This window comes from Rhinopithecus roxellana, chromosome 8 (assembly GCF_007565055.1).
Source record: "Rhinopithecus roxellana isolate Shanxi Qingling chromosome 8, ASM756505v1, whole genome shotgun sequence".
NCBI lineage: Eukaryota > Metazoa > Chordata > Mammalia > Primates > Cercopithecidae > Rhinopithecus > Rhinopithecus roxellana.
In genome coordinates this window covers 81,488,947-81,513,001 of record NC_044556.1, presented here as the reverse complement: position 1 = coordinate 81,513,001, position 24,055 = coordinate 81,488,947, and the positions used below count along the sequence as shown (strand labels likewise).

The following is a 24,055-nucleotide window of genomic DNA, read 5'->3' as shown; positions in this document are numbered from 1 at the left end:
ATATCATAGGAAAATACTTTCAGATTGGGAAGATGTAAAGCCTGCAATGACAGATGAAAGATTTCCAAAATTCTAATTTTTGTTTTAAAGTTTAAATGTTGTTGGTAGTCAATACTGTCAGTTGTTTTCTTTGAAATCCAAGGCTTCCTTTACATTGAATAACATCTGCCAAAATCATACTTATTATTTATAATCACAGTTATTATTTATAACTGATTATTTATAATCACATTTATTATTTATAACTGTGATTATAAATAATCATAGTTTTTCTGTCAGCTGCTCTTTCAAGTAAAAATAGTGCTCCATGTAAAATTTAGTGTTCCATGTAAAAGTTCTGCCGGCATTTCAAACTATAATCCAAGTGTTTTTTTTTTCTTTGAGACAAACACTGTACTTCAGTATGAGGCAAAAATAATTTATGTATGTCTTCAATTTGTCAAAGGAATATGAAAAGACACATATTCAAGGTCAATATTTAATAATATTAATAACTATCAAAGCCTCTTCAATACAATTGCATCCATAACATTCCTGGATGGAACAGCCATTTTTATGTTGACTGAGAGTATATCATGATAAAACGCAATTAATGCTTTTACAAATGGTAGCTCCCGACGTGATTAGCGCTAAGTTACCAGCAATTTTATTCACCATAGATTTTACATCATTAGTGTAAAAGTCTATATGGTATAAAGGACAAATAATGCCTTACTGTTGTTATGAGAAGAGTTATGAACTAACGGAATCCTAAAAGGATATGAAGAACTCCCAGTGGCCCATGAACCAGATTTTCAGAATCTTGCTTTAACAGTTCCCCCACAAGTAGTAGTTTTGATACAGAACAATACAGTTCAATGACACTTTTATTTCTTTAATGCCTGAGCCTTTTATATTGCCTGACCAGTTACTAATGTAAGAAAATGAGACACTGAAGAAATAGCTATGCATGTAAGACTCATAATGCCTTTTGAAAATTACTGCTCCAAGTAAGAGGTCCTGGTGTACTTAATATATAGCAATTAGTTTACACGTGTATGCATATGTGAAAATTCCAAATTTTCATATATCACTACATTCTATCTGTATAGAACCTTCAGAATTCTGATGTTCACTCAGAAGATAGTATACAAATTTTTCATGAGCCCTTTCCTAATCATATTTATCTCATTAAAGAAATCTGATACTTTGAAAATTTTCAAATGTGAATCTTACAACTTTATCTCTGTTAGCATAGAAATCTATCTTGAAGATTACAGATAAGGGTGCTTTCAATATATGTCAACTTAAAATTGATTTCAAATGTGAAAGTTTGAGTATCAAGAAGTAAAATAAATAATGATTGCACTAAATGCAAAAGGGTTCTATGTGATGCTTCTTTTTTTCCAAAGGAGTGCAGAAATGTTTGATCTTGGTAGGCTAAATGTTCTGTTTCATATAGCTGAGGCTTTTCTGGCTTGACTTTATAAATTACTTGTTTTTATCTCACTACAGGGTCCTCCTGGTCCCCCAGGTCTTCAAGGACCAGTTGGTGCCCCTGGAATTGCTGTAAGTATTCCAAATTGTTCCATAAATCTAAATCCTTACAGCTCCCTGGTTAAATTTATATACTGTCCCATAACCAGTCAATTTTTTGGGGTAATAAGTTTAGTTCGTATGTTTCACATTAAATCGAATTTAAATGATCAAATATAGCTAGCCAAGCTGATTCTTAGGAACAAAACATATTGTAACTTCATTTGAAAATAAGTAATAGTTTGTTGAGAATTCCTTAATATGTAATAATTCAGAAAATTATTTCCATTATTAGACAGCTTTTGCTTCTCTTGGTATATATGATCAAATCAAAATCAGTCATAATCCAGAAGCAAAGCAAGCAAGCAAAACAAACAATAACATATTGGAGCAGATAATGGGAATTTAGTCTATTTTTTACTTGGTTATTTATTCTTAAATACATCTGCTTTGGTTAAATTGGAAATGGTCACATTTTTTGTAATGACCCATATAATAATGATTTTTTTCCAGTTTGGGACAATTTTTCTTTCTCTTCTCTAGGGAGGTGATGGTGAACCAGGTCCTAGAGGACAGCAGGGGATGTTTGGGCAGAAAGGTGATGAGGGCGCCAGAGGCTTCCCTGGACCTCCTGGTCCAATAGGTCTTCAGGTAAGATGCCCCTGTCATTGTTTACTCCATCATTTCTACCTGCTTCTCACCAGGCTTTCTGGTGAATGTAAAACAAATTTTTTTTTTCTTTTTTCTACGTAAGAACTTGGGAATAATGTTTATTCATAAAGATTATTTTATTTAAACGTGTAGCTGAACTTGAAATCCTTGTTATCATGTATGATTAATTCTCCTGAACGTGTATCAGGGCTGGTTTCTGATTCTGGAGCATTTTTAGCCCCACTTTAATTATTACACCTCTTTCTTCACTCCTATTTTGTTTGGAAAATGAACTACAACTTTACCTAAGTCTGCTACTTGAAAGTAAGATATTAGAAGGGTTCATTCATAGACTCATAAGAAGGTAAGTTAGTATTTCAGACTGATAGCAATAGGAGGCACACAAATTCCTAGGGAGACAGGGGTGGATCCCTGGAGAATTCGACCTATGACTCTTACTTTCAAGATGGTTAAAAAAAATTAGAAGCGGCCGGGCGCGGTGGCTCAAGCCTGTAATCCCAGCACTTTGGGAGGCCAAGACGGGCGGATCACGAGGTCAGGAGATCGAGACCATCCTGGCTAACATGGTGAAACCCCATCTCTACTAAAAAAATACAAAAAAAACTAGTCGGGCGAGGTGGCGGGCGCCTGTAGTCCCAGCTACTCGGGAGGCTGAGGCAGGAGAATGGCCTAAATCCGGGAGGCGGAGCTTGCAGTGAGCTGAGATCCGGCCACTGCACTCCAGCCTGGGCGACAGAGCGAGACTCCGTCTCAAAAAAAAAAAAAAAAAAAAAAAAAAAAAAAAAAATTAGAAGCATTTCTCAAAGAAATGGGATCCTGCCAATAGCAACTGCCAACAGCACATGTTAAACAATGATAGGTAAAGTAAACAAATTAACAGTCGATCATTTAAGATAAATTATTATTATTTTAAAATTATAATTTAAATTTTATGAAGTATATCCAGGAAAAGAAGTATTAAATTGTGGAACACTAAAGGCTGAGAGAGTTCTGTTCAAATATATCTTACCATTGGACTCTTAGACAAAATGTTCCAGAGTGGACATCTTCTATTCTAGGTTGTTTTTTATTTTGCACGTGATGTTCACTGCTTCCTACGAACTTTGGAAGCACTGAGCTTTTTTCTTCCGTTTGCTTGTTCTATCTCTTCCTAGTGATCCACGCAAAGGTTGTAACATTTTGTCTTAAATGATATTGAGGTACCACATGATGATAACTTATGGTATATTATTAGTATTAGAAATGGTAAATTAAGTCATCTAGTTCACTGGACCTAGAAATTTGTGAAGTTGTAGAAAAGTATATGTAAATTGAATTTATATAAACAGTTTATATCTTCATTTTTATAAATATAATTATACAATTACTGTTTTTTGATATTAAATAGCTTATTATATACATAATTACACAAATTACATTATAAACACAGTATAATGAACTATTACTGTTAAAACACTCAATGGATGTTTATCAGATAACAAGATTTTTTAATTGTCTCATTTTATTTTAAGGTCAAAATAATTCTTTTTAAACTTGGAAAGTGAAAAAATTTTACTTTCGTACTTATCATGTTTAACTCAGTTATACTTGTTAGACAATTATACATAAACAGTGATAAGTACCACATATCAATATGTGTAAGAAGCACACATATTTGAAAACAACAGGACATTAAAATTAGCTTGCCAATGGATATTTATTTTCTTTTTTTGCATTTGACTAATTAGTCTGAATCCTATAAAACCGTAATTTAGAAACAGTTCTCATGATTAAAGAAGGTGTCTTGTAGATTATATTTATAAAAATTTCAATACAATTATCATCTTTGTTTCCACAAAGTAAGAAATGTGCTTTTTGATGAGGGTGACTCAAGAAATCAATTCATTACAATTGTGATTATATTTTCCCACAGCTACTTCTTTAAATCAGGAAATTGGATGATGCTAATGTAACTAACACGTTCACAATTGCATCTGCCTCCTTTAATTGAGTCTTCATGGCAGAATAGATATTAGCAATTATAATAGACATAAAATAATCTAACATTCAGATTAAATGTCTTGATTTTTCAATTTGATGTTTACTATCATCTGCATATGAAGGATATACACACACACATATATATGGAGGGAGAGAGAGTGTGCGTTCTTGATCGAACTTCATTTTTGACTCATCATTTAAGTGGCAATGATTTTAAATTGATAGAACTTAAAACAGAAACTCTCTATGCATAAATTACCTCCTTGGAGAAAGGTAGGACATTTCATGAGAACTGATTAACCCTAGAGTACCTTTCAGCGTGTTTAGTTCCATGCAACAAGAGATTTTGACTCATTATGTCTCCACTGATTGTAATAATGATAATTTTCTGTCTTAATCAATACAAACTATGATCTAACTTAATTAAAAAGAAATAAATATTTTTTTCTATTGGAATATTTTTATTGAATTAATTGGAATAATTATATGCATAAAAAAGATGAAAATATACATCTGGGTTTGTAATAAAAATAAAACTGTGAACTAATATTGGCATACCTTTCAATTTGGGGATACTAAATTAGATGAGCCCTATCCTGAAAGGGTGTGAAAACCTGGACAGAAAATAAGGAATGTAATTTTTAATTTATTGTGTTTTTGGAAACTTAATTATGTTTAAGTTGTGGTATATGCTATTTAAGAAAATGGTGTTAAAGTGAAATATTTATTTCAACTGTGTTAAAATATGCATGCATGTTTAAGAATTTAAGTTTATGTGTTTCATCAAATTCAGAATTTGAATTTCTGAAATTGACTGACTTAGAACCTAAAACTTTTTGCAATCACCTACAAGTAATTTTTAGGTCAATAGGATCTGAGAAATACTACCTGTCTTTTTCTTCCAGAAACTTCACTTATAATTCTAGAAACAATCATCAGATGATAATAACAGTTTGGGGAGTACATATATAGTAGGTTATAAAAACAATTTTGTGCATTACCAACATTAAAAAAATGAAATAGAACAGGATAAGATAAAATAGAATGAAAATATCAAAGGCTATCATCTATGCAAAAGGCTAAGTATTGCTTTTTGAAACTCATGTTTCAGCTACTTTATATGTGCATGGTTAAGGAGCATTAAGTAAAATGTATTTTTCACAGTGGCTCACAGTCAAATAATATTCAGCAATTGCAGTGCAGTGTCAAGAAGTCAGTAATGTCACTAAAGTACTAGCAGTTATTTAGAACTTTTACATTGTTTGTATTTTTATGTCTAAAATAGATTACACCTAAAATATTATTATATAAACATTAAAAATTATGTATTGCATATATGAGATGTATTAATATATAATTTTACTCTGAAAACATTAAAAAATGAAAAAATCCATAATCCTACAATATTAGAAATGATTACTATGTTTGCTATTTCTGTCTGATAATTAGCATGCCTATTCTAGATACATATTTTACAGTAAAAGTTATACCATGCATATTCATTTTTATTTTTTATTTATTTTATATATTATTCATGTTTAGAGTATTAGTATCACATTAATAATCACATAACATTCCACTACTTTATATAATTAAATTTCTTTAGTTCTTTTTTCTAAGATTAAACTTCTGGAATGACAGGATTTTTACTATCATAGCTACTGTTAGCAAGAAATATTTTATTGAATGTAGCTATCCTTGTTAGTTTATTTTCTTAGAATTCATTCATTCAACAAACATTTTAATTTTTGATTGCTCCTCTGCTAGTTCCTAAACAGTTGACACCTAAAAGATCACTGAGGAATGCATGCCCCAAAGTAGTTCATGACTGTAAATATACACGGAAGTGACATAAGAAAGTTTATAAATGTAAAATTGATGTACGTACCAAGTATTGTTGTGACATGAAAGAGGAAATAAAAATAATCTTCATAGAATAATTCTTGGGAAGATCAAATAAGTAGTCAAGAAGTAGAATAATTTTTCCATGAAGAAATAGATTTTTCCATAAAGAAATAGAAATTTGAGTGCAATCTTTCTGTCTTCCTTTATACCATAACACAGAGCTTCTCCTAAATAGCAGTTACAGTGCAATTGAATACAATGGAAATAGATTTGAAAGATTTTTTTTTTTTTTTTTTTTTTTTTTTTTCTGTCGCCCAGGCTGGAGTGCAGTGGCACGATCTCGGCTCACTGCAAGGTCTGCCTCCCGGGTTCACAGCATTCTCCTGTCTCATCCTCCCTAGTAGCTGGGACTACAGGTGCCTGACACTACGCCGGGCTAATTTTTTTTTTTTTTTTTTCTGTATTTTTAGTCGAGATGGGGTTTCACTGGTGTTAGCCAGGATGGTCTCAATCTCCTGATCTTGTGATCCCCCCGCCTCAGCCTCCCAACGTGCTGAGATTACAGGCGTGAGCCACCGCTCCTGACCCGAAAGAGTTTTTAAAAGTATAATATAGTAGGTTTCATGAGCTCAATGATTTGTGAGATGCAGAAATTGAATTAACAGTTTCAAGAATTCAGAAGATATTTATAACCTTTGAAATATATTGGAATATTTATTTTACCAAACTGGTACCTAACTATAAAAACCTCATGTTCTAAAATGTTTTGGGCCAAGAGTTTCCAGAAATCTGTACCAGGGAAGTTCTGTGTATTATTTGTACAGGACTGAGCAAATGGTTGGGCATTCATAAATTCCCAGATCAAAGTATATCTTTATTGTAACTAAAAATAAACAATATAATATTATACAAAAAATAAATGTTATTTGTAAATGTAGGTGTAAGATTTTATTACATGTGGTCAACACTTGTATAGTAGGTGTTTTAACAAATGTTAGTATCTGAATCTTCATTTCCATGTACTTATTGAACTTTATAGTTGATTTTATCTTAGAAATTGATCAAACGTGTCTTTTTAAATACATGAGTGATTTTTATTATTTTTCTATTATATTTTCTTAGGGTCTGCCAGGCCCACCTGGTGAAAAAGGTGAAAATGGGGATGTTGGTCCCATGGTAAGTTTTTATTTTTTGGTGTTTGATGGGTATGTGTCATATGTATGGCAGTCACTGGTTTGTAAATTATTATGTGTTTTTTCATTACTATGTATATAGTATTGAGGTGTATATAAGCAACTGCCATGCTTTAGTTATTTCTTAGTCTGTAGCTCAGGATTTTTATTTGGAGCAGGTAAAGAATAGGTAATATTCACTCAAGATTTAGATAATTAGCAATTTACACAGAATCAAAAAATAACTGTACTTTGAAACAAATTCTTAATTTAATAAGGAATTATGTCTTAATTAGAATGCTATGACTTATAATTATTTGCATTTATTGATTCTGGCTCTCTAAGACCTGAACTGAGAATTTGAAATGCACATAATTATTTATTTAGCTCTACCTTAGATAAGAAAATAATTAGCAAAGGTAATTGAAATCCATAATGAAATGTGATGACTGCATGTCTTAAGTGTCCCTTTCCTTCAACATTGCCCCCAATTTTCACTTCCTTCAGAATACACATTTTCAAATTTTAACACTTGTCTGTTAGGTTTTATTCTCCTTAGGAATTACACTCAAATCTATTATATTCTTTGAAATGATCCGTATTATCATTAATAAAATTAGATATAAGAAATGCATAGAAAACTTTGCTGATTCAAATAACTGGTTAATAGTTCCAAGCAGTATCAGATACTTTCCAGATATGGTTACCATGGTTCTGTGAATCATTGATATATTCTTCCTGATTACATAGTAATAGATAATAACAGAAAAGCTTTTCAACCATGGCATTAGAATAAACTGAGATCTTTTAAAAACACTAATGTTCTGTGAAATGTACTAATGTACGGCGAAAAACACTTGCTATAGACTATTTCAATCACAACCTTGAGGTAGGAGATTCTGTCATCAGTATTTTATGTAAAGTGTTCCAAGTTAATTTTACTGCACTGTCAGGAGAGAGAATCTTTGTTTTATCAAATTAAATAATTATTCTTATTTCTAATTCTAGCGTATAGAACCTAAGAGTTGACATAGAAAAAGCTAAAAATACGTATCCACAAAAAAGACTTCTATTGAGTTAATGAATTCTAAATCTACTCAAGCACCATTTCTTTTTCCCACTTTACATTTTCTTTATGTTGTAATGTATTCTAGAATGAAATATATCTAATTATATTGTGAACATATTATACCAGACAGTAGCAATAGACTTTCTTGACCCATTTTCTAATCACATTTTTTCTCCTGAAATCCTAATTTCCTCATAGCTATGTGTAAAGGCTCATTTGCTAACATGATGTTGTATCCATCAAGGATGACTTATAACCCTGATATGCTTCACTAACTATAGTTTTTACAGGCTTAAACTTCTTTTAGTTTTTTAGTCATAAAATGAAAATGTTGGAAACACATTTGAATTTGGTCTTTGTAAACCTCAATATTTCTCTCTTATAGGGTCCACCTGGTCCTCCAGGCCCAAGAGGCCCTCAAGGTCCCAATGGAGCTGACGTAAGAACTCTGAAATACATGTTAATTATTTTGAAATTATATAGGTGTTGTTATTTTATAGCAGATGCTCTCTGTGAGTTATAATGCAGGTAATCACACTATTGTTTAATATTAAGTGGTTAAGAACTCAAGAGTCACCTATTCACTCCACTTCATTATATAACAAAATAAATGGAATTTATAGTGACCAAATCATGGTAAATATAACATAGGTACACATTTTCCATCCAATATATATTTACTGTGACTGAGAAATGTTATAATGTTGTGTATATTATAATTACCACATCATTCAAACCAACATACTTAGACTGTGCCTTGCATATGATAACTCTTATGCCCTTGTTAACAATGGCTTTCATCTAAAAGCTTTGCATTTTGTATTTTCAGTCTATATAATGTTACAGCAATATGTGCATGATAGGTGCACCCTTTATCACATAAAATGTTTTAATTATATAAAGATGATATTCTCCAAGCTTAAAAATTATTTTAGTGTTATAAGATTTTGAAATATAATGCCATATTTATCTTACTGTTACCATTTACGGATCTATGGCTTTGACAGTATTTTTCCTTCTGGCCAACTTTTCACAATGAAGTCTATGTTTTCTTCATGTCTCTGGTCTTCATTTTCTTCATTCTTCTTTAATACCTGCTTTAAATTCTGGCAGGCCAGAACTGAGAAAAAAATAGACTAGAAATGGAGGAGCTAAAAGAGTTTGTAGATTTTAATTCTCCTTAGGTAATTAAAAGCTAAAAGATGTTATAAGGGGTTTGTTTCTTGCCTGGATTATGTAATTCTTAACCAGGGTCATAATTTTGATTTACTACAAAATCACTGCCTAAAACCAATCTAACTATTCTGTTGGCAAAGAGATTGAAACTATGTTTCAGGAATGAACCAGAGTGTGAAAGTCTCCTGCTTTATCTTCAAAATTATAGTGAATTTGAAAATCAGTGTAATATATTAAATTATTTGCTATCCAGCACATTTGACAACTCTATTAAGTATCATTTAGTCTCATTCTTTAAATGACTAAGAATACTCATGCATCTATTTCTCTCTTTTTTGAGAACAACTAGATACATATTTACAAATGCATTATTTTAATAAGAATATGGATAATTGCATTCCTTTTTCTACACTGCAGGGACCACAAGGACCCCCAGGATCTGTAGGTTCAGTTGGTGGTGTTGGAGAAAAGGTAAATATATTAGTGACACACAGTTTGAAACAACATGAATTAAGAACTTTAATAATACTGGGTAGTAGTTTAAGTGCTTCTAGTATGAGTGTTTCTAAGCCTTTTACATAGTTATATGATTCACATGTCATCTAGTAGTTTCAAAAATTAAAGTTAACATGATTTTGAAATATGTTTTGATTGCCAGTTATTATATTGAATGAGTGCAGATATTATTTTCTTTAATCTAAGCAGGAGCCTCATAATTATGGTGTCATTATTATCCACATTTATAAGCTGAGAAAGCTGAGCCCTAGAGGATTCCTGTAATTTCATCAAAGTTTTTCCTTAGAAGGTGACTAAGCTTGGATACATTGCAGTCCACGAATGTCTAGTCATACTCAGTACTCAAAATAGAAGAGACTGGTTGATGTAACTGACTTAAAGGGAAAAAGGAATCCTTCAAGCCACAAAGGAATTAATCATTCATTTTGCTACATTTTGAGTTATATTTTCATTACTAATACTCAGACCTATCTTTGTCACTTTTCAAAATAGTTGGCATGAGCACAATATCTGGGCTCAGAATAGCTTTTTTTTTTTTTCTTGTGAACATGATTTTGTTTAAAAAATCTGCTCTTCCTTTTACAAAAATGTCAAAATGATCCATTGATTTCTTGTTTAAGCATTCATGCTCACTTCTTAATAGAATTTTCAAGAAAATTATTGATATTTTCTTGTTTTAAAAAATAAACTACCCATTTTCAGAAAGGGAAGAATTATATTTATAACATCACATATTATGCAGTGAAAACACTAAAAATTTCCTTGATTGCTAATTATTAAAGGATATCCGTAGTATAGACTTACCCTGTTCTTAAAAATGATTCCCTTCCTTGGTCTCAAGTTTTTTCATATATTTTATATTATACTTAAATTGATTTCTTTTAATTAAAGCATTTAATTCTCAGAAAACAATATAATATGATTAGATTATGTTACTGTATCTTGATATTTACTTCAGCTCCATGCTTGTAGTCTAGTATTTTAATTATAATCAATGTTATTTGATTAAGAGAATTTTTAACTCGTTATCTAATTCTTCCTGCATTCTTTGATTGACAGCCTTTTTAAATATATATTCTTAAATTTAAAGTTATGTGTTGAAACTGTTCCAGTAGTTGGTGTTGAAATTGAAAACACATTTTTTATTCCATTCAGTTGTCCTAGAAAACATTTTTCATGGTGCTGAGACTCCTATGGGAGAGCACTGGTCTCTGAGGATATCATCACGGTAGACAAAAGACCCCAAGGCACACACCTTTTCCTCTTCTCTTTGCATCATCTCCTTTCGGCTCTAATGCTGACTCAATTGTTGTGGGAGCTAGTCTCTAGGATTACTAGCTTTTATTGGCTTCTTTCCTGAAGATTTTGAATGCAGAGGGAAAGCTGTCATTATTTCAGTGATACTCTTGAAAATAGGCATGAATGCCAGATGTTTAGAGTTCTGAGAAACTTCCTTCCACATTGTTTCCATTTAATTTAAAGCCTATGTATATTATAGTAACACTTTGCCAAGTTTGACTCTTATGAGAATAATTCAGTCAATCTGAATCATTTTGAATCAATCCGAGTCAAAATGTGTTACAATAAAAAACACGGTTTTAATTTTGCTCCTTTCTTTTGCATTTTTTTATGTGACAGAGAACAGGATAGAGGTAGAATTCTAACCTTCGTTTTTTTGTTGTTGTTATTTTTTAATCAAGGATAATATAATTTCTAATAGATTATAAATTTCTAACATCAGCTTTGATTCTGGCTGAATGTATACCCATTTCTATATTGAAAAATTTATTTTCAGTCACTGGCAATGAAGAATAAAAAAAGCATATTTTAGTCATGTTGCATTTTGTTTAAATATATTTAACCTGTTCTTTATGTACTGTATAATTGCTATAAGTAGCTTTTGCACTTCAATAATTTTATCAATACTTGGAAATATGTCAGGATATTTTCTTAAGGTTTATACATATTTTATAACTTTGTACATACAGAGTAATTTGTTGTTTTTTCTAAAAAGATATGTACCTAAACACGTGTGTTATGTAATGAGGTAAATGGTTACACAATAAGTAATGACGACTTCATAACCTAACATCTCCTTCATATACCAGTGCTCTATCATAAAACTTATATTAAATATTATTCTTCAGAATGAATAGTTTGTAGCATTGTGATACTAGAAACATAGACTTAATTTATATAATATTAGTCTTGTTGCCATGGTTTATTGATTTGTGATTTTGTCCCACCTTCCTTAAAAATACTTTAAATGAAACATTTTAGATAAATTTTAAATTTCATTTTAACTAATTGTCATTTTACATTGTGCACACTTGGATCTAACATCCAAAATGGTAGTTTTCGTATATTTTGGACAAATGAATATTAATATATTATTCTTAAAATAAAGAGACTTTGTAGTAAAAAGCTCATACTTTTTAAATTGTTTTAATGTTTTAATTTTTTTATCACCTCAAGCATTTATCATTAGAAAGCACATACTTAAATTCTAAGATTATTTAAACCTATCTTTTCACTGCATATCATTTCACTCATTTAATAAAAAGAAAATAATCTTTTCACAATATCCATAAATTTAACTTTATAGTTGAAAAGAATGAAAAGAGAACAACAAAACTTATAGAGGGTTACTAAAAATATTTCAACTATTTCTTCTGTAGTTCTTTCTGTGATGTTACCATGAATTAATGTGGTACATAAGAAAACATTTTGGTTATTTCTTTTGCTGTGCAGAAGGTTTTTAGTTTAATTAAATCTCATTTGTCTAGTTTGGGGGTTTCTTTTGCCTGTGTTTTTGAGGTCTTAAGTCATGAATTATTTGCCTAGACCAATGTCCAGAAGAGTTTTGCGTATGTTTTTTTTTTTTAGTATTTTTATAGTTTCAGATCTTATGTTTAAATTCTTGAATCCTTCTTCAGTTGATTTTTGTATATGGTAAGAGATAGGAGTCTAGTTTAATTCTCCTTAAGGCAAATCAGATTTCTCAGCACCATTTATTGAAAACAGGATCTTTTCCTTTTTGTTTTTGTCAACTTTGTCAAAGATTAGTTTGCTGTAAATATGCAGTGTGATGCCTCCAGTTTTGTTCTTTTTGCTTAAGATTGCTTTGTCAATAAGGCTCTTTTTGTGGTTTCATGTGAATTTTAGGATTTTTTTCTATTTATATGAAAAATGACATATTCAATGTACATGCTCAATAGATTTATCATATTTCTAAATAAATATTTTAATATGGACATTTTACAATTGATTTCAATGCCAAAATACTTGTTTCATTTTTAAGATATGAATATCAGCTCTTGGAAATATCACTAAACATATCATTCCATTATACTGAGATAGATGAATGATACCTCTCTTTATAAATAATATAAATGCAATATTTTTCTTGTAAGATTTATCCAAAAATTCTGGAAGTATTTGCTGTTCATCTTGAGAGATGAAGTAATGTACACATCACACTACTAATAATAGACTCTTGAAAAGTAGTTGATATCTCCACCATTAAGTGGGCAATTTAAGAATTTAAAATATGTGTATGTTCTCAGAGTAAGAAACTATGTACACAAAAATAGTCTCTGCCCTGAAATTGTGTTTGTAGGTAATATGACACATTTACTTAAGAGCAGTGGACTTGTGTCAGGAATATTGGAAATATTAGAGTTAAAAAGTAAGGGAAATATAGGCCTCACTTCTTTTTCAGTTTAAAAGAACAATTACCACTTCACAATTGCTGAGACCACTAGTGTGACTGATTTTGAGTGGAAACATGGTAAATGAATGTACTGTTTTACTTAACTGATTACTTGAACAAGACGTTATATTTTTTGTGCATTTTGAAGTATGAGGCATTAGCAACAGACTTTCATAGGTAAAACCTACTAGTTAAAGAGATGTATTTATTAATCCACTGGGCTAGAAAAAAAGCCATTCATATCTAAACAGGGAGATAATAAAGGCTATCACATTTGTGTGTATACTCAAATGGAGCAGTTTTAATTAATGTCTAAGAAACTTTACATATATTATAATTATTGTCTTTCCTCTAAGCTCTTTAGATTCCTACTAAACAAATCCTATAAAATATCAACATATGTACCAGCAAGTCATCTGTTAATTTGTTGTAGTTAAGAGAAATAAATTTATATTTTAGCAAACAATTTGAAGTTGTTCACTCAATAAACTTATTTGTAATTTGAATATTGACACAGTGCAAATACATAATATTTTAGGAAACACGCATGTCTGGTGATGGTTTTGTGGTAATCTGGATTAATATGCTGACTATTAACTAACCAGTGAGAACTATAGCATTAAGCCTACAGTATTTCTGTCTACTTACCTGAGAAATAAAAGCATTGGAGTCACTAATAGAAAAAGTTATTTTTGTTATTAAAGTTTTTCAATGCCTTTTAAATAATATATAAAAAGGCTAATCTAAAATGATATGATAACATTTGAATTTTACAAATGTAGAATATCATCTCTGTATTCTAATACTAATTTGATCTTCTCTATATAGGGTGAACCTGGAGAAGCAGGGAACCCAGGGCCTCCTGGTGAAGCAGGCGTAGGCGTAAGTACTGTGTTATTGTTAACATAGTGTATTTTTGGTTTGAGAATTTCTTTTACAGCATTACAAACATGTAACTTAACTCTTAGCTGTGATTCAACTTTTTACTTTCCCTTTCCAACCCATTAGGAATAATCACAAATAGAAAGCCTTGTTTAATAACTTTGGATATCCTCTGCATATGTGGATTCATAAACAAATTGAAAAAAGATCATATTTGCTGAAGTTAGAACATTATGGGCTGTTTACTGTATGCATTCCCTTTGATGAACTGTCCATAAAAGGAATAAGCAAAAAAGTCCTGCTGCCTTAAATAAACATGTATCAATCGTATTAGGACTATATTATTCTAATTAGTTTAAACCGGGAGTAAATTTGCCCACCAGGAAATATTTGACAATATCTGGAGACACTTTTGGTCTTCAAACGTGGAGGGTTGGTATCCATTTAGTAAAGGCCGGGGATACCATTGGACTTCTTAAAGGGCAGAGAACAGATCTCCACAGCAGAAATTGCCTGGCCCAACATGGTGAAACCCCGTCTCTACTAAAAAGTACAAAAATTAGCTGGGCATGGTAGCACATGCCTATAGTCCCAGCTACTAGGGACGCTGAGGCAGGAGAATCTCTTGAACCCGGAAGGCAGAGGTTGCAGTGAGCTGAGATTGTGCCACTACACTCCAACCTGGTGACAAAGCGAGACTCTGTCTTAAAAAAAAAGAAAGAAAGAAAATTTTCTGGCCCAGTGTGCTAAGATTAATAAACTTTTATGCAAAACTTGTAAGATAACTCTTCTTTCCTTCTATTTAAAAAAAAAAAAAAAAAACATGGAGTAGGGTCCCAAAGGAGAAAGAGGAGAGAAAGGGGAAGCTGGTCCACCTGGAGCTGCTGGACCTCCTGGTGCCAAGGGGCCACCAGGTGATGATGGCCCTAAAGGTAACCCGGTAAGTGAGTTTAGTCCCCTCTAATGTGGCATTTATACCAAACTCACCTTGGAGCTTTTCTTAGAAAGGTTAGAAATCCTGAGGCTCTAGACCATAGTTGGTAAATCTGACTTTTCATCATTTCATATATTCATAAGCATTCTCAATTGAATTAATTCTTTAGAAATTTTTTGGCAGGAGAAGAGAAATATTCTCAGCAGGTTTTGCCATGATTTTAACCTCTTAACCTCCAGAATGTCATAACTTTATAAAAATTTATTTTTCATTTATTTCTTTTTCTTTCAAAACATCATTCTAGGGCCCTGTTGGTTTTCCTGGAGATCCTGGTCCTCCTGGGGAACCTGGCCCTGCAGTAAGTATCAGGGAAAAATTAAGAAATTATTTTGGTGAGAATGTTTCTAGTTTCTGTATTGTTAATAAAGAAAAAATCTAATTACCAAGGGAACTCCCAAAAACAGAAAGAAAAAGAAAACATAAAAAGTAATTGCAAATGCAGGAAAATTCATATAGTTGGAGACTATTTCACCAACATTGAGTGATTAAGCTCTTCATGCAATGTAGGTGCAACAGTTAGATTAGGTTCCTGGTCTTTGATGGGTTGTAAAAACAAATTATCTGAGTTGTATCATTATTTCAAAGTTACAGGATCTTTGCTTTTCTGTTTCTCTTCTATAATGCAAATCCTATTTAAAACTATACCATGTTTGTTCATGGTGAAAGAATTCACTGGCATTGTATACTAATGACATCTTCTTTCTTCCTTATATAAAGAGCGTGCTGGATTTTAAATTTGATATATGAATAGTAGCAGTTTTACAAAATTTTGTGGGAAGAGTGAGAGGTACCACTATCTTTTTTAAAAAGGGTAAAAGAATATAGTGATTTTTCTTGTCCATCTGATATTTTTTCTCAAGAGATGGCCTAACATACCTTTTTCCTAATAAGTAGTGTGGTTTATTGATACTGAAATATATCTTGCTTCGTATTTTATTTCCTCTTATAGGGTCAAGATGGTGTTGGTGGTGACAAGGGTGAAGATGGAGATCCTGGCCAACCGGTGAGTAAATGCACTATTTTTTTTTAAGTCTTTATATAGTCTCAAGGCATTTTAATGAGATAATCAGAAGTAATCAGCCTTTGAAAAACATAGCTCTATGTATATGCACTTTTCTGAAAGAATTATCAAAAAAATTGTTGAATTCCAATTAAAAGTCAGTCTTACATGGATTGTTTCTTATTTGATATAAATTAATAAACAGTCTTTATAATGAAAAGTGTAATCATATCATACTAATGATGTTGTCACACTATATCAAATTCAGTTATCTATTCATTGTGTTAAAAAATTAAAAACACAATAATACTAAAAGAAAAGTTATCTCATCATTAGCAAAAGTTATTATCCCATCATTAACATGAATTATTTTAATTGTGAACCTAAATGAACTCTCAACATAGTATAGGCCTTTTGAAAAAAACCTATGAATGATACAGGTGTGTACTTTGGACACACGTAGTTATTTAGGGAGAAAGTAAGGGAGGTCACTCACTTTAGGAATCAAAGACAATGGTCCCTCAACACAATGTTGTCTCTGGGGCCATTCCTACTAGATGGTTTGCTATCACAGATACAGACTTATTCTGCATAGATAAGACCTGTGGATCATATGTCAGCCTGTGTATTAGTCCATTCTCATGCTTCTGTGAAGTACACAAGAATGGGTAATTTATAAAGGAAAGAGGTTTAATTGACTCACAATTCTGCATGGCTGGGAAGGCCTCAGGAAACTTACAATATGGTGGAAGGTGAAGCAAGCATGTCCTTCTTCACAAGGCAGTAGGAGAGAGGAGTGCCAAGTGAAGGATGAAAAGCCACTTATTAAACCATCAGATCTTGTGAGAACTCACTCACTATCACAAGAACACCATTTGAGTAACCACCCCCATCACTCAATTGCCTCCCACTGGGTCCCTCTCACGATACATGGGGATTATAGGAACTACAATTCAAGATGAGAACATCTTGGGGACATTTGGGGACACAGCCAAACCATATCAACACGATATATACACCTTGGCATAGAATGTTAGCGTTGTACAAAAAGAAATTTAGAAGTAATAGTATTATGATTTCACATGTTTATGTGATATGAGCAGAATTATTAACCATATGATTATATTAATTAGCATGCCTATTTAATGCCTGCCAGATATAAATTAGCACTTTTTAATAGGACACAGTTTTACATAAAAAGAGTTTGATTCATTTTGTTCTAACTATAAATCATTTTACCATATAAATTTACCAGGTCTAAGTATAAATATCTGAGGAAGTTTAGGTATCTGAAATAGGGCCGAGATTTTCCAGGAAATATTGACATCTGGAAATGAAGAAAGAGGGTGGGTTTCCATCCAGATTTTGAAATTTTATATAGGCCACAAAATAATATCCAATTTTTTTAAAGGTATTTTTTCACATTTTATAGGGTCCTCCTGGTCCATCTGGTGAGGCTGGCCCACCAGGTCCTCCTGGAAAAAGAGTAAGTTTCTTTAATTCTTTATTTAAAACATATGTTCATTAGTCACTATGTATAAATTTATACAATATGCAAGCTGCAGGCAGCATGTTATAAGAATAATGAGAAATATCATAAATCCTAAAAACAATTTGTAAATGTGCCAAATAATAACTAAAATATAACATATTCTAACTATTTCACTGTCACAATAAAAATAAGACAAACAACTTCTACTTAAGGAGTTTTCTACTCCTCTATGCTTAGATCTCCCCTTTGTACAAATGTAGTAAATTGTTATAAAAGACTTTGGTGGTATCCTGAACATTAACTCCTGTTGTAATATATGGAGATGAGCTGTCAAAAGTCCAGTGGCTAGCTTAAAACATTGTAAAAACCTGAATGCATCAATGGAATGAGCTCAGGAATCAGTATATAATGTTAAATTGCTTTACATTGTCAAACTTCTCTGACTCGGAAACAGTATTTTAATGATGTCCTATAGCATAATATAGATAAGTAGATATTGCTGAAATTATTGGCCATAGTATACCCTAGGAGATTTACTTTCCTGTCCTTTTCTCACTGATGCATTCTTTTCATAATAAAGCAATCTCTGCAGACCTGCCTCTTGCAGCAGCTGTTTCACTTTAGAGTGTTCTTCTGTATCTCCTTCAGTCTATTTTCAAACCGGCACATAAGTAAAATATGTGATAAACATCAAAATATATTTATCAGGCTGATTCCCTCTTCAGTAATCCAAAGTTACTGGATTACAGCAGGGCAATTAGTGCCACTGCTGTTTTCTAATGGTATCTTTAGTTTATGGGAATTTTTGACACTGAATATCCTCACAGTAAACATAGAATGTGAATGGATTTTACTTTTGTCTCTCAGCAATACAAATTTGAATCAATATTTACAAACATTTCTTTTTGCAGAAAATATACTTAATTTACAATAAAACTTATCTCTGAAAACAATTTACTCTTCATTGTCCAAGTACGTTTTTTTTTTTTTTTTACATTTTCTCTTATTATTATTGTGTCTGCAACCCCAAAGCACGGTCTCAGTATAAATAGATATATCCCTCAAACAACCATGGGGATGTTATTCTTAGAAAGTAATTAGAAAGTGTTGCATGATTTTTTGATATCCATTGCGTCTTTCTGCTTTAAGTCCAGCTGCTCATAAAACTGTGATGCATAGCTGTCTATTATACTATTTCAGACTTTTTGGAAGAATAATTATATAAAATATCCTTGAGAATGTATTGAAATACTTCTTGAAACAACAGTAAATCATTTTTTTCTTCTTTCTTCTGGCCTCAGATGGTGGGATGCTATATAATGTGGTTGGTAGAACAATGCAGTCATAATAGCTGGCTTTCAACCAAGCTTCACCAGTTACTATCTGTATTACGTTTGGCAAATTGTGTATTCTCTGTTTCTCAGGGGACCTAACACCCACACTAGGGTTGGGTTGAACATAAGATAACTCACGTAACACAATAAAAAAAATATATTCACCTCATAACTGTTGCTGTGTTAGCTCTGAGTTATGGCATAGTTACTAAAAACTTCTTAGCACAAGGATAATCGTCATACGTATAAAGCGTGATGCTTTTGATACAGAGGAAATTAAACCTTGCTTCAAAATGTAGCAGCAAGTAGAAAAGGAGAGACTGTATCAAGATTGATTTTGAATATTCTGTTATATATAGACAGCTTCTCAGCTCATTTCATTACTCAAGTCAAACTCTTAGCAAGTGCTATCTAGTCTAGTTTCATTTTAAAATATGTCAAAAGATTATTTATTTTTTTTTATAAATTTAACTAATTACCATTGGATATTTGAGATGAATTCTCTTAATATGGTAACAGAGTTTTAGAATGAATTCCTTTCTTTAGCCATTCAGTGGTGGGTCACATGAATTATTTATTTTGAAAACAGCTGAATATTTTTGAAAAATGTTTTAAGTAAATGATAAAATAACTTATTAAAGAGTATTAATGGAAACATAAAAGAGAGACATATATGTGTGAACCAGTAAGTCTCATGCCCCCTTTTAGTATAATAATATGACCCAAAACTTATACATAAATCTAAAACTATTACATAAAAATATTATATGTTAAAACTATTAAGCTGTTGTATGAAAGTATTTTAATATAACAATGTTGACATTATTGATATTATAAACTTTCAGATATTTTCATTCATATTTACTAATTTTAAAATCATGATAATATAATGCAACAAATTTTTATTCTTTATTATAACATGTTTTTAAAATATATTTGTGTTTATTACTTTGGAATGGGTAATGATCGACAATTATAATTTTAGTGAATAAGTCAAACTTCTAGGAAGACCTCCCCCCAATTCTAATATTGAGAAAATATCATAGAAAAGTCAGTACATATTCAGAGGTTTAGATTATACATTTGTTCTACAACACTGAAGTAGTTTTAAGTAAGAGAAAGTTCATGTACTTATGTTCTTATTCATTTACATCTAAGTTGGACCTCGCAATTTCTAGTTAAATGAGATATAATTTTAAAACATGAGTTAATTGCTGATTCTTAATTCCTGTCTCTTATAATGAAGGATGCATTTTCATATATTAGAAATAATCAGTTATAATAAAAATATAGTAGTATATTAATGGAAATGTACAAACATATTTAGTTACTTGTTGCTTTAAGAACATGAAGCATCCTTTCTTAGTACATTTAGTGTTGCTATAAAAGAATACTTGAGGCTGGGTAATTTATAAAGCAAAGAGGTTTATCTGGCTCACAGTTCTGCAGACTCTCCAGGAAACATGATGCCAACATCTGCTTCTGGTGAGGGCCTCGGGCTGCTCCCACTCATGGAAGGAGAAGCAGAGCAGGTGTGTGCTGAGATCACAAGGTGACAAAGGAAGCAAGAAGGAGCAGCAGAGGTGCCAGGCACTTTTTAACAGCCAACTCTCTCAGCAACTAACAGTGAGAAACCACTCACCCCCATCAAGGAAAGGTATTAATCTATTCATAAGAAATCCATCCCCATGACTCAGACACCTCCCATTGGGTTCTACCACCAAGATTTGGAATCAAATTTCAACATGAGGATTGCGAGGGGAGAAATATCCAAATTATAGCAATAATCAATAATTATTTTCTCATCTAGCACTAAAGATTACATGATATTCTGAAATTATAAGCAATTGGTAAATTTTTCTTTAGACATAAATATCAAATACAATTACAAAATAGAAAAATTATGTTATTCTCATTCCTGCCAATATTTCTAACTAGACAACCTGGTTAATTCCCCTGATTAAAAGGAATAAAACAATCCTTAAAAAAATAAAATTATGGTTAAGTGGATTGATGAGGTGGGTAGAAAATAAGACCCTAAGATAATTTATTTGCAAAGTTATGCTTGTTTTTTAATATAGATGTATAGGCAATGGTCCATTGAAGAAAATGGCCAGAAAAGACCCATGGGTATATGTAAACCTTATTTGTAACTGGACATTACACATCAATGGAAAGTGGCTAGGCTATTGAAAAAATTCTGCTGCGAGAAGTGAGTTTCTATATGGAAAAAGATTAAATATACCTCATCTAGCTTATTTCACCGAATTCAATTCCAGTTGATTTATAATCATAAATGTCAAAGGTATACTTTGAAATATTTTAGCAAAAATTATTTGAGAATAATTTTTGACATCCAGTCATAAATTCTGATCACACAGGCGTAATTAGAAAGGAATAGATTGATGTATCAAATTGCTATTACAATTTCCTATTTACCCAAAGTACTTAGAAGACAGTGGAACAAAAAGACCTGATTAGGAGAAAATATTTCTAACATACAGGAAACATGCATAGAATAATTTGTTAGGATATCTAAATATGTCTTACAAATTATAGTAGCAAGGAAAAAAAGTAGAAAAAATATGCCAATGACATGAAAAAGTATTTGACACAAATACCCCATGAAAAAAGAAAATATTTGTAGGAATCAGGAAAGTGTGTACTAGAAATTACATTGAGATAGTATATCACATCCACTAATTAACAAAAATGTACTTTGACAAACCAAGTATTGGGAAGAATGTTTTCAAAAAACAGTGAAGATTATTATGCACGGCTGTTGTGAGTTACTGGGTACTGCTGCTTTAGGCAAAAAGTTGTACGTTACCTAATAGAATGTAACATGAACTTTTTCTGTCATCTGGTAATTCCATTTCTAAGCACATATCCTAGATGACATTTTGCTCCAAAAGACTCAAGGAATAATGTTTTGTTATCCTTGTTAATAATAACTACAGACAAGATAAGTTAATTGAGGTATATTCATAAACTAAAATTTTGTATGGCAATAGAAGTGAATGCGCTACAGATGCATGCATAACATAGATGAATATCAAAATCTAATGTTAAACATTAAGCAGAATAAATATGTGTGTGTTTATACATATGACTTGTGTGTGTATGTGTATATAATGTTTACCTGGAAAAGATAGATTACATTATTTCATGTATATAATATGCAACATTGTTAAGGACAAGTTTAGCATTTAAACATAAGTGGTAAACATGATAAAGAAATGTAAGCCAATGATTAACAAAAATTTAGGATGGTAGTTACTTCTGTGGAATAAAAGTGGATTGCAATTGTTACAAGTGGTATGTAGGAAGCTTCTAAGTTAATGATACTGTGCTGTATATGTAATGCATTTGTATATTGAAAGACTAAAATAATATAATATTGAGTCATTCTAGCATGTGCTCTATAGCATTATGAGAAAGTACATTAGTTGAGTTTCCTTTGATTTTTGATAAATTGTTTTAAATTAACCTCATAAAAATTTTAGCACTCTTCTATCCTCTCTTTTTAAATTGCAATTTATAGAATGATCATGAGCTATTTTAATCCATTCTCATCACTTTGTAAAAAAAATTAGAAGGCCTTGTATTCATGAATCAATAATAACATGAGAACGATGGTGACTATGCATTGCTTACAAAGTTATTCACATTCATTTTGATATAACAGAAAAATCAACCTTAGGTCAGTCCAATCGAGCAATAATATGCAGGGTTTTCTCTTTTAAAATATGGCAACAATAAATTGAAACTGAAAGCCATTTAACACAATATGTTAAATTGTTTTCTATATTAGGTTTGGATAAACTGGCATGCTTAATTGCTTCTGTCTGTTTTACATAATAATCTATTTTCTTCACCAGAGTAAAATATATTTTAATGGTGTGAAAAATTACTCTTATGTCAACAATCTTATTACCAAAACTATGATTTGTTCTGGTTTAACACTAGCAATTAATGCTTGCACCATTAATGTACAGCCTACAACACTAGTTAATTTAGTCAATAGCTCTACCTCAACATAAACAAATAGGTGTCTTAGCTTGAAAACAAAAGAAAAAGAAAAAGAAAAAGAAAAAAATGGAAACACAGGTCAAATGCAGTGGCTGACACCTGTAATCCCAGCACTTTGAGAGACTTAGGCAGGAGTATTGCTTAAGCCCAGGAGTTTGAGACAACATAGTGAGATCCCCATCTTCTAAAAACTTTAAAAAGTTACCCAGGTGTGGTGGCACATGCCTGTAGTTCCAGCTATTTGGGAGGCTGAGGTGGAAGGATTGCATGAGCCTGGGAGGTCCAGGCTGCAGTGAATCATGACTGTTTTACTGTACTCCAAACTGAGCAACAGAGGGAGACCTTCTCTCAAAAAAAAAAAAAAAAAAAAAAAAAAAAAAAAAAAAAAAAAAAAAAAAAAAAAAAGCAAACCCAAGAATTGAAGCCCAAATTATTTACTAACATCATTTGCAACCTATAAAATGACATTCCTTTTATCTTAATTTCACTAAAAAGTAGATCAGAATGCTGTTGCATCAGAATCAGACAGAACTTGTTTCAAATCCTTGCTACCTAAAAATGTGACTTGGCATAAGTTAATTTATTTGAGTCTCAGTTTTCCCATTTATAAAGTGGGCATAATAACTAATTTACAATACTGAAGTGAGGAATAAATGAAATTGAG

At 31.5% G+C, this 24,055-nt stretch overlaps 1 protein-coding gene across 1 annotated transcript in view; it reads left to right on the top strand.

Moving 5' to 3' along the window:
• COL11A1 (collagen type XI alpha 1 chain) overlaps window positions 1-24,055 on the top strand; it is a 225,766-nt gene that overhangs the window by 167,655 nt on the left and 34,056 nt on the right. Inside the window, exons 45-54 of the mRNA XM_010356796.2 lie at window positions 1,495-1,548; window positions 2,059-2,166; window positions 7,135-7,188; window positions 8,639-8,692; window positions 9,847-9,900; window positions 14,486-14,539; window positions 15,372-15,479; window positions 15,778-15,831; window positions 16,483-16,536; window positions 17,966-18,019. Of these exons, the coding sequence (XP_010355098.1) occupies window positions 1,495-1,548; window positions 2,059-2,166; window positions 7,135-7,188; window positions 8,639-8,692; window positions 9,847-9,900; window positions 14,486-14,539; window positions 15,372-15,479; window positions 15,778-15,831; window positions 16,483-16,536; window positions 17,966-18,019 (648 nt within the window). The remainder of the gene's footprint in view (window positions 1-1,494; window positions 1,549-2,058; window positions 2,167-7,134; window positions 7,189-8,638; window positions 8,693-9,846; window positions 9,901-14,485; window positions 14,540-15,371; window positions 15,480-15,777; window positions 15,832-16,482; window positions 16,537-17,965; window positions 18,020-24,055) is intronic.